At 33.7% G+C, this 18,209-nt stretch overlaps 1 protein-coding gene across 1 annotated transcript in view; it reads left to right on the top strand.

The window, feature by feature from the left end:
- LOC137397059 (growth hormone secretagogue receptor type 1-like) overlaps positions 1-17,890 on the top strand; it is a 58,559-nt gene extending 40,669 nt beyond the window's left edge. The window contains exon 3 of the mRNA XM_068083343.1: positions 17,687-17,890. Within this exon, the coding sequence (XP_067939444.1) occupies positions 17,687-17,890 (204 nt within the window). The remainder of the gene's footprint in view (positions 1-17,686) is intronic.
- The last annotated feature ends 319 nt before the right edge of the window (positions 17,891-18,209 follow it).

Genomic DNA, 18,209 nt, shown 5'->3' with positions numbered 1-18,209 from the left:
GCTCATTTTGCTGCCAAGTCACCCTGTGAATCAAACTACGCTGGGAAAAATCACTTAAAGATATGATTTATTTTAAGCCCAAGTTGGTCAGCAATGCAGTTCTTTTTCTGATAGTTGACGATATAGATTTGAAGGCATTTAAAAATGGAAAGTTTACTTTTCATCAGAGAAACTCAATTAGCTTTTAATGATTGACTCTAATAGCAGCAGCGGGAATTGGCTCCATCTCATTAATATTCTCATTACAATCAAATATCGATTTATCTTCAAAACAATAAATGACTAATTGTTTACTACTGCAGTTGAAACAGCTGAATACATTTTAATTAGTGCATACTTGGAGATGGGCAATAATTTGAAGTCTGCACAAATATTTTAAACTCTTACAGTATATTTTTTTGCAAAGAAAGTGCATGGCTGTAAAATGAAATTGTGAATGCGTTTTGACGCCTTTTTAAGTTCTCACAAACTGCATGAAGATCGTGAAGCCTAAAGGCAAAGGTATAGATAAGTTTTTTACTGGTATTTCGAAGCAAAACAAAAAAAAAGGAACAAAAATAAAAATATGAATATTAAAAGTGTAGGTCAAGGTCAAGGTTGAAGTAAAGCTGATATAAGTAAAAAGTTGATAGAGTTTAACTAACAAATATTTTTGCGATATCAATCTTTGTGTCCCCTGAAAATTATCATTGAACTCTAAATTCATAGTAATTAATCGCTGCCCCACTTGACTGTGGGCAGTTAAATCAAAAAATTGCTGATTGGCACCCAAAGCAAGAAATCTATGAAAAGTTGACTTGCAAAAAAATTCACATTACAGTTATTTGGTATCAAAAGAATCACTATGTCTTACTCTGCGTATTGTAGGTGCGAAATATGTGGATATGTGATTATAAGCTCTTGAAAGCTCAAAAACGAAAAGCCGCTGGAGATTGGAATCCGTTTATTTTTCTGACAGAGCCATAATAGTTTGGTTATTTTCTTGTCACGTGATGTTCTCACGTAAATCGAAAGGCCTATATATAAAAAGCTCAATATAAACTTATCGTAGCACTAGTTAATGACAAACACTTCGGGTTTCACCGAAGACCCCATATCAAATATAGATACTCGCTACTTTACAGTTTTCTTTCAGCTTGAACTAATCGTCAAGTCGTAATCTGATCATGTGACCCAATACTTTGAAAATAGTTTTTGCAGCACTTTTCGATTATCACAGGTGAACAATGGGCTCGTCATAGTTATCAGACAATGATATGTACTCCTACAATATAAGGGTAAAAAATTAAATGAATTTTTACGGTAAGTTATAAGATATCACTCATAAAAGTGACAGCATTACAATGACGATAAAACAGGCGCGTAAGAACAATAGACATGGATTTATTGAATGCGTGAAGTATATATGTGAAAATATTTCGACGAATAAGGTTGCATGAAAGGGTAAACAGAAACCATCTCTCACAACTACGTCACATTTGAGCCGTTTTGGAAAGAGAATCCAAACTACGGCGGTCTCGTATGGCTGTGATTAACTGTTCGTTTTCAAGCTTTTAAGAACTTGTAATCACATTTCCACATATTGGGCACCTACGTACAACACAACAGAGTAAGACATTGTGAATCTTTTGATATCAAATAACTCTAACGGGAATTTTGTTGCAAGTCAACCTTTTGCATTCAACTACCTTCTGATCATCATCACTAGCCGTGACATGCCCTGATGTAAAAGGGCAAAAGAGCAAATAGGAATTTCCCGATAATGATCAAGCAAACAGGCCTAAAGGTTGGTTCACACGATATCGCCATATTTTAGTGTTAACCTCAAGCTGATTATTCATCAATTGTAGGCATTGCAGTTGTAAATGTACATGTAAACGTACAGCATCAATGAATCAACCTGAATACGTCAAAAAACATTATCAGACACTGAGACTTCATGATTGAGAGTGAGACTATATCGACAGTTAGCTTGTGTAATGTACATAACTTCAGCAATGATGATTAGTAACAGTGGGCCACTCAATCTATATTTCTTTCAAGACAGTCACTGCGAGACTAGTAATTTTTGGTTTTGATGGTCATATCATGTAATGAGAACACCATACAGTAGAATATTGTTGATGTAAATGTGGATAGGTTTGCGATAGTGTGAACATTGTTATTTGAGACAATCACCAAAGTACTGTGTGATTGACACAAACATACGAAAACAGTGTAGAGTATCTTTTAGCCAAAGTAACACATCTAGGTTAAGTGCAGTTAGCCAGGTCAAAACACATGCTTTTGGCACAGTTTTTAAATATGTTGAGTTTACAATAGTTTGTATCAGTTATTTATAATCAGGGAAAATTAATGTTTTAATAAATAATCAATAATCAATTAATCAATAATAAAGTGATTAATACCGATGAATATGTGGATGTTCAATACTCATGGATATGTTGATGGATATGTAAATAAATATTTATGAAGTAGTTTATATTTAGCTGATATGTTAACAGTTTTTAAAAGTTAAAATACGTTTTAGGACTGTTTTAAAGGGAACCCTTATCTAATTACAAGAATATCTTGATGTGAGGAAACCTCACTCTGTTGATATTACTGCCATTCTTAAACAGTCAGAAGAGCACTTTTTAAAATAAGTTAAATTTCTAACGTCTGAGTAGCTAACAAGCCTTCGTCCTTGCTACCTTTTGAATGAGTCTTAGACTAACACGAAGCCAAGTTCACCAGCTGAATTTATGTGTAATGTCAGTGCTTTCAGTGTACTATTCTCTACACACATTTATGTGTGGATTAAAATGCCGAGGGCCTTGCATGCAGCAAATTATCCTATGCCAAACTTTTTGCATGGAGTGCCCCACTAAACAAATTAGGTGGCAAGTTTGTGAATAGAAACAGGTGTAACCGCAAAGCCACAGAATTTTGGCTTTGCTTTATAACCTGTACAAGATAATAGCATCTTTGTGAGAAAGATAGGATAGAAATAGGAATTCTGATTGGTTAGTATAATCTTAAAACGCTATTTTGTTTAGCTTCTTGACTCATTTTGGTAAAAATATTTGAAGCAAAAATAAAAATCGAAATTTAAAGTTTCACTAGTATAATCTTAAAGACCTTACTGTAAGCAAATTTTACTAACAGTCTACAAAAGTATTGGTATATATGCTTTACATGTCGTGGGTTGAGCGCAAAAATGTTGTAACTTTTTAATGAACATAAGAGAAGTTACAAAAGTTTTGCGCTCAACCCACGATATGATAACCGTGTGCTTATTTGGTAGACTTTGTATCAACTACAAAAGATTAATGAAACTTTCAGCCATCTCATAAAACATTTCCTAACTCTCACTATATACTCGTATATTTGTAGCTAAATAAATCATTTTGATGAAACAAAGGATTTTCAGAAAATAGCAGCAGCTTCTTGAAAAGTTTTAAATGGAAATATACTGTTTTTAGGACTGGTTCAATTTATTACCAATGTTATGTGTAGTGTTCTACTTAGTTTGCAGAATTTTGGGTAAGAAAGAGAAATCAGAGCATGCTTGTATAGTTCTTTTTATTACATATATACCGATATATATTTTTATAATGCGTATAAACAAAAAGTAAATATATAAAAAGAACTATATATATATATTTATATATCTTTATATATATTTGTTTTTTACTTTTTGCTTATGTGCAAAAACAAACAAATATATATATATATATATATATATATACATATATATATATATATATATATATATATATATATATATATATATATATATATATATATACTCATGCTACAGACAGTACTGTTTCAGCTATTGAAGCCTCATCAGTGCAGCTCAGAGCTTAGGCAAGGGACACAAATCCCATTACCAATGAGAGTAGACTTCCTGCCATGAAACAACTAGGTTGCCTCACAGACTTTAAGAAAGTCAATGTGCTGGCACCAGTGTGCTCAAATCACAAAAGTGATGAGCTTTGCACAAAAGCAAATAGTGCCGCACCTCTCGCAGAGTGCTCAACCACACCGAAGTGAGGGAGCATATACTCATGCTACAGACAGTACTGTTTCAGCTATTGAAGCCTCATCAGTGCAGCCCAGAGCTTAGGCAAGGGCCACAAATCCCATTACCAATGAGAGTTGACTTTCTGCCATGAAACAACTAGGTTGCCTCACAGACTTTAAGAAAGTCAATGTGCTGGCACCAGAGTGCTCAAATCACAAAAGTGATGAGCTTTGCACACATATATATATATATATATATATATATATATATATATATATATATATATATATATATATATATATATATATATATATATGAGCTGCGCTGATGAGGCTTCAATAGCCGAAACTGTACTGTCTGTACCATGAGTATATGCTCCCTCACTTCGGTTTGGTTGAGCTCTCTGTGAGAGGTGCGGCACTATTAGCCTTTGCGCAAAGCTCATCACCTTTGTAATTTGAGCACTCTGGTGCCAGCACATTGACTTTCTCAAAGCCTGTGAGACATCGTTGTTGTTTCATGGCAGGAAGTCAACTCTCATTGGTAATGGGATTTGAGGGCTTTGCCTAAGCTCTGAGCTGCACTGATGAGGCTTCAATAGCCAAAACAGTACTGTCTGTAGCATGAGTATATATACATAAGTAAATATATTTATTTTCAAAGAAATTTGCTTTACGAAAAGAACCCTAAAGTCTGTGATCTCAGTGATTAAAATTGGAGATTTCTGACTAAAATATTTACTGCACCGCATAAAACGCTGTTTGACATGTGGCGCTCTTGACGCTGTGACTCTGTCTCCGCCTGTCGAGCTGAGTCATAACCTGATGAGCATCATGCGCAAAACAGCCTGGTAGCTATTAGCTGTGTCAAACCATGTTAGTCAATACACACCTAACTTTGTACATATTTAATGTATATTTAATATTCATAGATGTACATATATATATACATTTGAAACATTATTCTGGAAAATGTTAGATTTTAACACAATAATTTGGTATTGCACTATTGCTGGCGGAAAAAAACATAAAAATTATTCTTTTCCATAACAACTTTTGAAGACTTTTCAAAAGAGGGATGAATTTCCGCAAATAATTTTGCTGCATATCACCTGCGAACTTAGAGCCTAAAAAAGGTTGCATTACACATGACTCATTGGACCCTTTCGAGTGCTTATCATGAGCTATAATATAGGCACTAATTTAGCAACAAGATCTACGTAAATGTACTCAAGCATGCAACTTTACTCGTAAATGGCTAGAGTGATGAAAATATCTAATACTATTTATACTGGCTTTGCTTGCAATATGCGCAATATTGTTTCTGCGCTCAACTAACACAGTAGGTAGCAATGAACTTCACTGCTGTCATAAATGGAGACGAGAATACTACAACGTCTGTATTTGAAAATGGGACAGTCAGCAATAGATTTGAAGAACAGTTGACATTGATTGAACATTACTTAGGACCATATTTCATCACCGCAGCAGGGCTAGGAGTAATACTCAACATCCTCACTATCCTGATCATCGGGTTCGGAAAAAAATTTGGCAAATCATTACGATTACAGCTGATCAATTTAGCTGTTGCTAATTTTCTACTTGCGGCCTTGTATCCCGGTCTGACAGCTATCGAACTTTTACACGTTGATTTTAATAAAAATGTCTTCTTCTGTCGGCTTTACAGAATGCTTGCATTAGTGGCACTACATGCAAGCCCTATTTGTTCTGCAGCGATCAGCTTAGAAAGAGCATTTGTAGTGTTTTTTCCGCTTCACAACAAACGTTACACTCGAAGAAAAAAACTGGTCGTGATTCTAATTATTTGGATGTGCGCTTTACTCCCAGAGATTCTAAACTATGTAGTTTTGGAACGTTTGCCAAATAAAGGGATAAGCTTCTGCAAAGGTGAGAGAGTCTACAGCAACGCCAGTTATCATTGGGGACAAATAGTAAAATACTCCATTCCGGCTGTCATCATGATCGTTTCTTATTTGATGATTATCATCAAACTGGAACAACGACGAAGAAGCTTTGTGGTAAAAAAGATGGCAACAAAACATAACAGCGGCATCGATAAGGTGAGAATGTGTTTATTACACCAAGTGAATAGTAACTTAGTTACTCCTCGTCTCTGTGAATGGAAATTGTCAGCAATGGAAGTTTTAGTAACGCTTAAAACAAAAAAATTCATATTACTCATAAATTCATGTAATACATGTTTTAAGAAACCAAGAGAAAACCATATATGTTTTTTAACATACTTAATTTATCACTGACAGACGTTTTATAATAAGGAACAACACTCAAATCTAAACTATGTATGTTCATAGTTCAGATACATACGTACGTACATACATACATATGTATGTGCATATATAAATATATATGTATGTACATACATACATATGTATGCACGTATGTGTGTACAATGTATGTACTTATGTACGTACATATGTACGTTCATATGTATGTATGTATGTATGTACATACGTATGTATGTGTGTATGTACGTGTGTATGTATGCACGTACATATGTACATACATATGTACATATATATGTACGTACTTATGTACATACACTTTTACATATGTATGTACATTTGTATGTACATACATAAGTACATATGTATGTATGTACGTACGTATGTATGTATGTACATACGTATGTATGTACATACATATATACATACACATGTACATACATTTTTACATATGTATGCATGTACGTACATATGTACATGCATATGTACATATGTATGTATGTATGTACGTATGTACGTACTTACGTATGTATGTACGTAAGTATGCAAGTATATATAAGCTTTTATTAGTAATGGTAGCTGTCAACAAAATTGTGTTTTTGACTATGGCAAAATTGAAACGACAGACATCAATAAGCGATCACTTAGTTGACAAATTTTTTTAAAAGTTTAGTAATATATTAGTATTAGTATGTTACTACCATAATTATTAATATACATGTATTAGTATAAAATAAAAAATAGCAGGCTGAAGTAACAGAGAGTTCCCAAACTGTAATATACAGTGGCGATTATAGTATGCTCATGTCTAGAAAGAATAATAGTGCTTGACACACGTGTGGAAGGATAATTACAGATAATATGCTCAAAATTCATGCAGGTTTTATAGCTGTGGCACAATTGTGGATAATAATCATGTTTGAAACAACTAAAAATGGTTTCAGATTTTGCAAGATAATTATTAAAAATGTGGTAAACTAGAATAATTTAACAGCTATGTCAAATAAGTTCATGTTCACCAAGTTATTCTGTTCCCAGGTTCTTTAATATTTTTTTTTACAGCTGTTGGTGATGTTGACCTTAAATGCTACCCTCACACTTGCTACATGGCTTCCATACAATATCTACAATAGCCAGACCTCTAGTAACCCAGAAGCGTACAATAATGAAGCAGCAATTGGCCACACTAGCTTCGTAGAGCTAATTCTTGCAGCTCTATCTACAACAAATTCTTTCTCAACACCAATTGTTTACTTTGTATTCAATTCTCACTTCAGGGTAAGAAAGGATGTGGAAGTGATTACGTTGTATCTGATTTTACATGTAGTTTATTAGCTAACAGTCTTTTGTTTAATCAAAATGGTTCTACAAGTCTGTATCTGAATCTGTCACCATTTACTACCAGAATAAATAGTTTTCTTTTTAGCAAACTCATAGTTCTATATTTTGAAAAGTTATATAGAACTAAACATGTCAGATAGCACTAAAAAGAGTCATGACTGCTATTGCGGGGTTTTATTAGTTTAAAAAAACATTAGTTTAAAAAGAACATTTGTTGCGGGTTACTTAGTATATGTTAACTTTTATTGTATTTTTAATTTAAAGCATGCTTTACAAGTGGTAGGTAAGATCTATATTTACTAACACACTTGTTAGTAATTGCAATAGGCTTCTAGCAGCGTTGTTATTATTATCGTATGTTGACAATTGCCCACATGCAGATGTTTTTTTTGGTTGTCAGGCCTGACATCGAGTGAATATCATTTCATTGAAACATTTTCTAAAACTGAAGCTGCTCAATTATGCTTACAAAATAGCTTTCAATCATATGAGTTTAGTTGACCTTCTACTAACTAATTACTTCTGTTGAACACTGTTTTGTTTTCAGAAGATTCATAAGAATTATAGCTCAACGATTGAGATTATAAAATCTCTGTTATATTAACAGGCGGACACCAAAAACTTCTTTCATCGTATAATATGTGAATGCCCTAACAAGACTGACAGTATTGAGGCAGACAGTCCGGTGGCTACAGAGAATGGCGAGATATCGTGACATCACAAACCTGACCCTTAATATACAAAGCCAAAGAATATGTTGTTAATTGTTGTATAACTATTCTTATTTTTAAACAAAGGGAAGCTAGCATTTGTTAAGTTAGGACATATACTATTTATTTAAATAATGATTTATTTGTTATTTTCTTGCAATAAATATTGTTTCCAGGTTGAAAAATACCAAAACTACATATTGCATTTGTTTGCTTTTATCTCTCATTAGATGAATAATGATTTATACACTCACACTAAAAGTTCAGTCTCGAAATTTCACTTTAGTTTATTAACAACTTCATCAAGCCGAAGAGTAAAAAACTTTAATCAATTTGATCACTCTAAACTACTAATAATTACAGACTATGATCTTTAAATAATATATATGATTTAAGGTATTGCATCTTCTAGCGAAGAAAAAAATGAAGAGGCCCACCCAGAAATTTGAATTAAAAACTTGATGTCAACGTGGCGTGTTGTGAGTTAAATAAACCTGCTTTCATTTCATGTTAATATCAGTGTCTGTGTGTAAAGTCATACTACCTGTGTACGGTATTAAACCAAATAAACAATACACCTCTGTGTTCACAAACTTTGGAACTACTGGAACTGTGGATCTGTTGAACATGATAAGCAAATTTCAGAGTTTTTCACTTTAACATGACATGGCAGAAGGTTTGCAATGGCATGGCAAAGTGCTGATACTTTCTAGACTGAAAAAGCAACATTCAACAACATAGGTAGAATAAAACCCTTTGTTAGTTGGTAGATGTTGTGTACAATGAAATATAGATTAGTTGTCTGTAATAATAATGCTGCATAGGCTCCACAAATTGTGTAAGAAGATTTTCAATAACAACACCAAAATAGGTAGACACTGATTGACTCATCAAACTTCCTTGTGCCCTACTTGATTAATGTAAGAGGAACAAGGAAAAGTCTTTGTTATCAAAGTCAAAGCTAGTCATGTGAGTGTATGAATGCTTGGGTGGATTGACTAATCTATTCATTGTAACAACTTCAAATGAAACAACCTCTGCTGTGCATAGCTAGTGAATAGAATAGTTGGTAACCGGATCATTACGTACACAGCTGTAACATTTCAAACTATCAGAAAGAGGGCACTTCATTAGGCTCATCCCTAGAATTCAATAAGCGTACCTAATTGCATCATTTAAACTATTAGAACTGAATGCAGCTGAATGAGTTTACAGGCCATAAAAAGTGGCCATATACTAGCAAGAGTTTTATTACTGATTTGCTAAAAATGCTTTACTAAAAGAATTAGATCCATAAATACCAAAATCAGAAACTATGACTATGACAAGTAGACGGCTCAAAACGAAAAGAGATCATGTCATCAGTTTTTGCCATACGCATTAATCATAGACATAAATTGGTTTTCCGGTTTGGATTCGTAAATGTATCACTACTTTATAGTGTGCTATTTTTATGTTTAACGATTCAATGTATGACTGTGTAAGTTTGTTTAGCGTTTATTGAAAGTATTGTGGCGGACGTTGCATTTACTTTATTTACTCCTATATGCCTTATACTGTCTTGTCCTTTTAAATATCGTGATTCGTCTCCCCTGTCTGTTGTATATGCTTATTTCTTATTACTCTGTACGTTTTTAATCGGTGACGCCAATAATTATTTAATCATACTTATACTTCTTTTTATATTATTATTATTATATTCAGTTTCGACCGTGTTTTTACTTGTTATTGTACATATCCACCTTCCTTTTATATGGTAGTAAATCGGGTGACTTGACAAGATGGGCCAGGCTCCCAGTGGAGTTGTGAATGCCTCTGTTGTACATTGATTGTGGCGCTTACAGCCAAATACAAACTTATTCAACTTGAACTCATACACTCTTTCTCTGACTGAAACAGGGGTGGATTGCAGCAGCCCGTTAAGGGAAGGCGCTTGACCTTAACAGTATTTAAACACAGCTGTTTAATGCACCGTTATATTAATAAATCGAAACATCCAAAAAACTTGCGACATATGAGCAATTAAATTTTTTTGATATATCTTCAATCTAAGTTTTCTGATATATCTACTATATTAATTTTTTTAAATATATAAGATCTCAATTTGCTGATACACTGCAACATAATTTTACTGATGTATCTAGAATCTAAAATCTCAAAATGAAGTAACGGAAAAATGTAAAGCTAAATATTTATCATATTTTAATTGCTTAAAGGGCTACTAAATTATATTTGCCTGCTTGATGATGTTTCTTAACCAATAAGTTTAATAGTAATCGATATATTAAATTAAACTAATAGTAACACATCTGTACCAATGGTAAGATGGTAACAAGGTCTTTTGGACAAGAATGCAGTATTTCGCAAAAAGGTTAGGTAACTAGCTACTGCCAAAATATCAAAAACATGGTTTTCTATTCATGCATCCTTCTATTTACAAAATATGTTGTTGAGTGAAACTTATTTAATTCTGTTACTCTGCATTAAAGAGTGAGAAACTAAACTTCATAAACACTAAAACATAATGAAAAAGCAAGCACCATAAAGGGATAACAATTACCTAATGAAGGTGTATCATTGTCAATAAAGAGTGTTTAGTTTCAGTAAGAGGAACTTTGATTCGCATACTGACTAGACTAACAGGTTCATGTTTCAGAGCAAACCACAGAAAGGTATTGTTTGGCTAATCAACATATTCAGTGGATATTTAGCTACATTTTTTGAGAACTAAAGCCAAGCAATCTTTACAACAACGATAGAGTGTTAAGCTTTGCTTGCTTAAAATGAAGTTTTAAATTACTAAATCATTTGTTAGTTGATGTGCAAACAACAAACACTGTGGTGTAATGATTATTTCTCCTTTTTGCCACTTTTATAAATAAAATAGTTATAACGTTTCTCACCTCATCATAATACAGTAAAAGTTCCAACTATTGTTAGGATAGTGTGCTAAACCAAATTTTATTTATTCACCGATAGTTTATGCCTTGTTCAACCTTCTGTTACATGAAGTGTAAAACTTCCGTGCCCAAAAAGATGCAAGTATAAAATTATTCATTGTCTAAAATAAAATTAATTGATAAAACATTACAATAGTCCATAGAAATGAAGCGGTAGCAAAGAGTGAAAATTTACTTCTGTCACCTGTCTATGACCGGGTTCATATTAATCTTTTATCTATGTTAGGCAGAATAAAATGTAACAGATGTATAGGGTAAGGCCAGCATCTTTGAATACATATTAACCTATCTGTAGTCTGGTTCCCATACACGCTGCAAGCATTGGTCGGAGGATGGCAGGGCTATTGGAAAGTCGCTGGTAGTTACCGACGATCAAGGCAAAAGTTCAGCCTAGGTCAAGTTTTGCTATGAGCTACAAACAATACTTTTTAAAATACACTGTACACATAAAGGTCAGTACTTCTGAAATTGCATAGCAAACAGCAAATTTCATGTGATCATCAGTGACACAGCTTTATGTGAACATTAGCCACTGAGCCTAGTGCCTTAAGAATTTGCTGTGTGATATTATTGCCCATGTGGCAACCAACAGAAGAACCACGCTTGAAAAAACCTAATTGAAACTAAATCATTTTCTAGCTTTCTAAACTGTTCCATAACAAACTAAAGATCAAACAACAACTAGGGTAATCCAAGCGCCAACAGCCATCAAGCTGCAGCAGTGTTGGCAAACAAGCGTATTTTGATAATTATGGGTAGACATTAGTCAATACTAAAAACTAGTCAATACTTCATAATTTTTGACCATCGGCTACTTCTTTTTTAAACATGTAGTATTTTCTTAATTGTGTTAAAAGTTAAGCTTTCAGCTGAAAAAAACTGGGCTGAGACTTATTAATGTGAGAGATTGAAGTGATCGAATTTGTTGCGATACTATATTGCTCTTTGATGAAAAACACTACTTAGAAACGTTAACATTTTTGTGTTGCACGCTCACCCTTTTAGTTTACTAGAAAAAAATGCTTCTAAAATGCAACAAATATTTTCTCAAAACTTGTTAAATTAGTTGGTTTTGAAAAATGGCTAACCAATTATAGTTACATTGATTCATAAAACCAGACAACTGGGCAGTTGGTCAATGTTTTGCAAATAAATATGTTTTTGATTATTAACTGAAATACTTATTATGAAGGAATGAATTCAAAAGTGTACAAATATTTGGAAAGTAAAAAGTTCCGCAATCTAATTTTTGTGGAAGTTGTCATACCAGCTTTGTTGTACTGTGTTGATTGGTCGAAACTTGAGTTTTTGTTTCCATCGAATAAAATCAACTTACGTGCATATTTAGCAGTTTTCATAGGGTTTTTTTAATAAACAAACTGAAGAGTCAGCACAGTAAACGACAACACAGCTATTTAGTTTTTGTAAAATTTTGAAATTAGAGCCCATTCTTTAAAAAATATAGTTGCGAAGTTGGAGCTAGGGACTTAAAGTAATCACTTCTAAGAATAATGTATGACGAATGCTCTAAACAGAGCAGCTAGTTACTAGTTCCTGTAAGCCTTAAAGCTGTGTGTTTAATACAGATTTATTGACGTAGTATGCACTCGGCGGCGACGGGCTGCGTGGGAGGAAGTGCGTGGGAGTAACAAGTACTTATTTTATTGCTCATTGAGGATAAAAGAAAAAGCCAGTGCATGATAAATACATAAGTAGTGATTTCATCATTGCAAGCTGATATGCAAATTAAATTTATGAGTAAAGATGCATTTTATTTCTTTGAATTTTCCAACAGAAGTTTTCTAAATTCAAGTGAATACACCTCTAAATGATGTAGGATTAGATTCACACGAGGGCTTTAGATTAAAGCAATCTGAAATTTAGAGAAATGTGATCGTTTCGCCTTAATTTGTAAAAATGATGACAAATAATAGCCTAGTTTGGTAGAGTTTGTAAATGGAAAAAGGCGTGACTCATAATCCTAATAAGCTGCAATACCTTGGCAGTCTAGTGTGCCATATAAAGAAATGTGGGCCGTGCCAATGAAATACTGAAAATATCAATATCAATATCAATCTATCGTAACTGTGGTAAATCATCTTAAAGAAAAAGCTTGCACAAAGTTTTTAACAAAGTAAAAAAATATCTGTATTTTTCTATAATTTACCACTGACTTTGATGTTCGACGTTATCTGATTGCCATGATGTTTCAACATTAAAATTGGTACAAATTGATCTGGCTTAAAACCCACAGATCAAGCAAAATTCTGTTATGACAAATTTCTTTTTTCCAAAAAAACTGAAAAAAACAAGTGTGTGACATTGCAACTTGAATGCACAGCCGACATCAATTATAGCAACGATAACCACTACTGTCATCATTACGCATGCGCTTTTCTTTTAAGCGTTTTAATGAAGATCGTGTTTGATATATTTCAATCTTGAAGCAACCTGACAATATATTTGTCTAATATATCAAAAACATTTGCTAATGATAAAAAGCAATACTTATTGATAAAATCTATAAAAAAATTTTGCGTGTTTATGTTTAAGGTGTTTGAATATTGTTGGTTTTTCTCAGGCTAACAATCTGAATGTCACAAGCTACCATTTTGTATAAAGCAATATTTACCAAATCTCTTAGCCGGACTCCATATAGACGAATAGACCAAGCTTTTAAGTATTATAGTAGAAACTAATACCCTTGCAATTCAGTATGGGATACCATCATACGTCCTGATAAAGCATATATAATAAGTATGCGCACAACTATTTGGAATTACTGAAAGGCTGCAAACTAGTAAAATGCTAGCTAATCAGGCTGACAACCAAAGTTCATCAGTGGAAATCCAGAAAACAGCAATATTTTATTTCAACCTTTAATTGTGTTTATGAGCAGATATACATACAACTTATTATATTAAAGGTTAGAAAATGTTCCGGCTACACAAGTGACTACTTTATAGCAAAATTGTATGGTTTATGCTAGACTTTCTTTGAGGATTCATTCACGAGTCATCAGTAGAGTACTTAATAAATTTGACAATAACATCACCAAACTTGGCAAGAGAACGACAACTCTAAATGTAAAGGTAGAGGTAGAACAAAACAAAGTCTTACATTGTAGTAATTTGAAAATACATATTTCAATCCTATTTTACACACGCACCTCCGTATATATTTAAATAATTCAAAACGTTTAGAATTATTTCAATAACTTTATAAACTTAAAGGCATAAGAAAGTAAGGAGGATGAAGAGCCTAAAAACTTTGAAAGTACAGAAACCTTCCAAAACTTAAGGCAATTTTGACAGCAAAACGCTGAAGAACTTAAGTTTCTGAGCTTGTCAGTATTTCAATCAGTATGCATCACAGGTAATGCTGTTACTAATGTTAGCTGACAACACTGCTATCATTTTTGGCTGGTTAGTTAGTCTTTCACTCAACACTACTCAAATATGTTTGTTTACACTTGTTTTCCCTATTGCAAAAAAAGCTCAATTTGACAATTATAGTCTTTTTATGAAGGCAAAATGACTACAGCTTGGTGATTGGAGTAAAAAAGAAGTGAATAGCTTTTATCTGGGTTTTATAAAATCAGACATTCGGATTCTAGTTAAGTTCTGCTAATGATTAAAATAGCACTACAGTAATTGGTTTTTAATTAGTGGTGCTTTTGAAACTATCAACAACATATATATCACAGAATAAAGCGAAAAAACCAATTTACCCATTTTACTTGCATCTGTTTTATTTTGCATATTGGTTTCAGTACAATGCACCTAAAACCATAATTACTCTATGGAGAAAACAAACCTAAGTTTATTGAAATGATTCTGACATAAAAAAAGGCATTTGTTATAAAACAAGTAGTTAGTTATCATAGCAAAAATATACTTGTACAGAAAGAAGGCCCAAACACTGCTGGCACACCGCTTTCATTGAATACTATCTGACTCGACACATGGTAACATAATGTACTCAACAATTTACAAAAAATACTGCATATTTTCCAAATTTTGTGAAGGTATTTGCTCAGACGTCAACTGCTTCACAGTAGCTAATGTCGTATTCCTTATGCGTACGAAAACCCCCTAATTTACGTTAGTTTACGCAATAAACCAGCTAAGAGGGTCTGTTGTCAGAAGCATTGGTCTGTATCAACCATTGTACCATCGACCACTGTTGTTAGATGGCAATTCCTTGTAAATTACCAAAGAGCAAATCAATATATATTTATTTTAGAATCAAAAGTCAGTATATCTAAGATCTCTTGACAACTAGTTAATTGTTAGTACTGTAAGTTAACTTTTTTTATTCGCTACGACACCCTACTTTAGAAACATGTGAGACCGTTTATTTCGTAGGAAATCCGGCTATTAGCATTTGCTCAAAGGGTCATTACGAAAAAGCGGTATCGATTGACATAATTATACTAGGAGTCGACCCATAATTCATCATTTTTTACAAGGAATAAACAAAACAAAATGCTGTTTTACTAATTCCTACACAAATTTGAAAGCTGAAAATTGAAAAAAAAGTTTGATTTGGTGATTGTTTCAACAAAGTGGCTGCCAATCACTAAGAAATAAATTATTGCTTTTATGCAGATAATGATGTAACTGTGGATGTAGATATAGAGTACCATACTTTTCTGACTACTAGCCGCTACTAAGTATCTAGGGCGCATTAACAGGAATCTCCGGTTAGTGCACCTCTATACATAACCTGTTCATCGTTGTTACACAAAAATCACGTGATCTCTGGTTAGCGCGCTTCTTGCCGGTGCCCAACGACACTGTTCCATTTTAGACAGCAAAGTTGCTGCCATGTTAAAAAGCAGTATTCTGAGTTCTGATGCCTGTACAAAGGTGCCTATACAGCTATACAAATATACTACTTATTAAATAAAATAAATTAATGTGTAGTAATTTACATACAATTAATACTTACTGCCAACGTGTACAGAGAAGGTCACGTAAGCGTTTGTTTTTTGCGGTCACTGGAAAAACGCTGTTCTCACCTACTAAATTTCTACAACAAAAAGGTGGGTACTTCTTATTCAATGTAGCATTGTTTATGAATTGCTACACTTCCAATGCAGAACCCTTTCATTTGCGTCCATGTACACATTTAGCTACTGGTCTACTGCCAGCCATTTTTCCGATATTGCTTCACATATATACAATTATTTTCAATTTCAAACTCAATCTAGAATGTTTGTTTTGGTTATATATTTCAGTTTGCAAACATGTTAATAAGCACTGTTATGCAAAAAATTCATTGTATCTATACTTTATGCATTGATAAAGCCATGTGAAACTACAAAGCTAAAACGATCCTCTACATTGTTCCTTACTCTCACAAAACCATTACTTTCACCATCATCAAAGTCAGTGCTGCTATTGCTATTTTAATGATCTGCGTAATTGCAAAAATTTGAATTGGCTATAATATCATCAACATAAGTAGTTATTTGTTTTCTAACTTAGACGCATTTAGTGAACTCGCCCAAAAAATCTTCATTTTTATGTTGGAAATTCTCAAACAAAGATTCAAAATTAAACTTTAGGCTAATTTTATAGAGAAATCTTAGGAAAACACTGTCACTACCAAAAAAGTCCTAAAGGTCGTTGGTTATGCTATCAACTAATATTAAAATTCAGTTAGCAGCAACTGCTTGGAAATTCGCAAAATTGTGTCTGCGGTGGTCAACCATAGAAAGTGCATGAATGAGTCTACTTCAGTGAAAGGGTTAAAAACGTTGAACTTGCCACTGTTTGTGATAGTAAACATGTTCATATCCTGCCGCAGCTGAATTACTTTTACTTTTTTTTCAGCTACGAGTTCTACAGAACTACAGCTACTACAGAACTTTCACGAGCTGCTACTGCGTTTTACCGACTAAATTTCTACATCCAAAAGGCTAGTACTTCTTATTCAATGTTCTATTGCTTATGAACTGCCACACCTCCACTACTTAACAACGTTGGATATGCAACTGTTCATGATAGTAAGCATGTTCACTTCCTTCGCAGCTGAGTTACTTTTAATTTTTTTCAGCTATGAGTACTACAGAGCTACAGCTACTACAGAACTTGTAAGGGCACTCCAAGTGTTGCAGTAGACGACATTGAGAAGAAAGCAAGCAGCGTATACTACAAAAAAGCACACCATCTCATTCACTTTTAAAAACGCTTGAAGCAGTACAATGCCTCCCAAAAAGCCTACTGCCCAAACGCAAGAACATATTGATTCCCGTAGAGAAAAAAGCTGAATTCGCAAAGCAGCAGCTAGACGAGCAGAAACTACAGAACAAACACAGCTACGCCTCCAACAAAACAGAATAGCAGCTGCTAAAAGAGCAGAAACCTCTGAACAAAAACAGGTACATTGAGAGCAGGCCAAAACAGATGCTGCAGCTTCTAAAAGTGCAGAAACTGCTGAGCTGACCCAGCAGCAATTCAAATGGCTCAGAGCAGTTGCTACAGCGGCCAGATGTGCGGAAACCTCTGAGCAGATGCAGCGGCAAAAAGAACATGATGCACTAGCTACAACAGCTGCACGGCAAACTGAGTTTTCACAGCAAATAAAACGACGACAATAGCAAGATGCACTAACTACAACAACTGATACCAGGCGCCGTGTATGGGCAGAAAACTTCGCGCTTGACTACAGTCTTGCAACGCATTATAGGGCCAACTTTTTCTTTTGGACGAATGTCTAAAAATGCTCCAAATGTAATGCCTTACGTTGAAAAGGCGAGAGGCCATATATGTAGTTTATATAGTAGATTTTATTGGTAATAAATTTTATCAACACAACCACATTACTGCTGCACAGTTTGTATATACCATGTCAAAACACAGGCTATAGACGAAGAACTGGTGATATATATAGATCTCATATCACAAAAGGTTTATATG

Source organism: Watersipora subatra, chromosome 5 (assembly GCF_963576615.1).
Source record: "Watersipora subatra chromosome 5, tzWatSuba1.1, whole genome shotgun sequence".
Lineage (NCBI taxonomy): Eukaryota > Metazoa > Bryozoa > Gymnolaemata > Cheilostomatida > Watersiporidae > Watersipora > Watersipora subatra.
The sequence above is the reverse complement of the archived record's forward strand: the minus strand, read 5'-3'. Positions and strand labels throughout refer to the sequence as shown.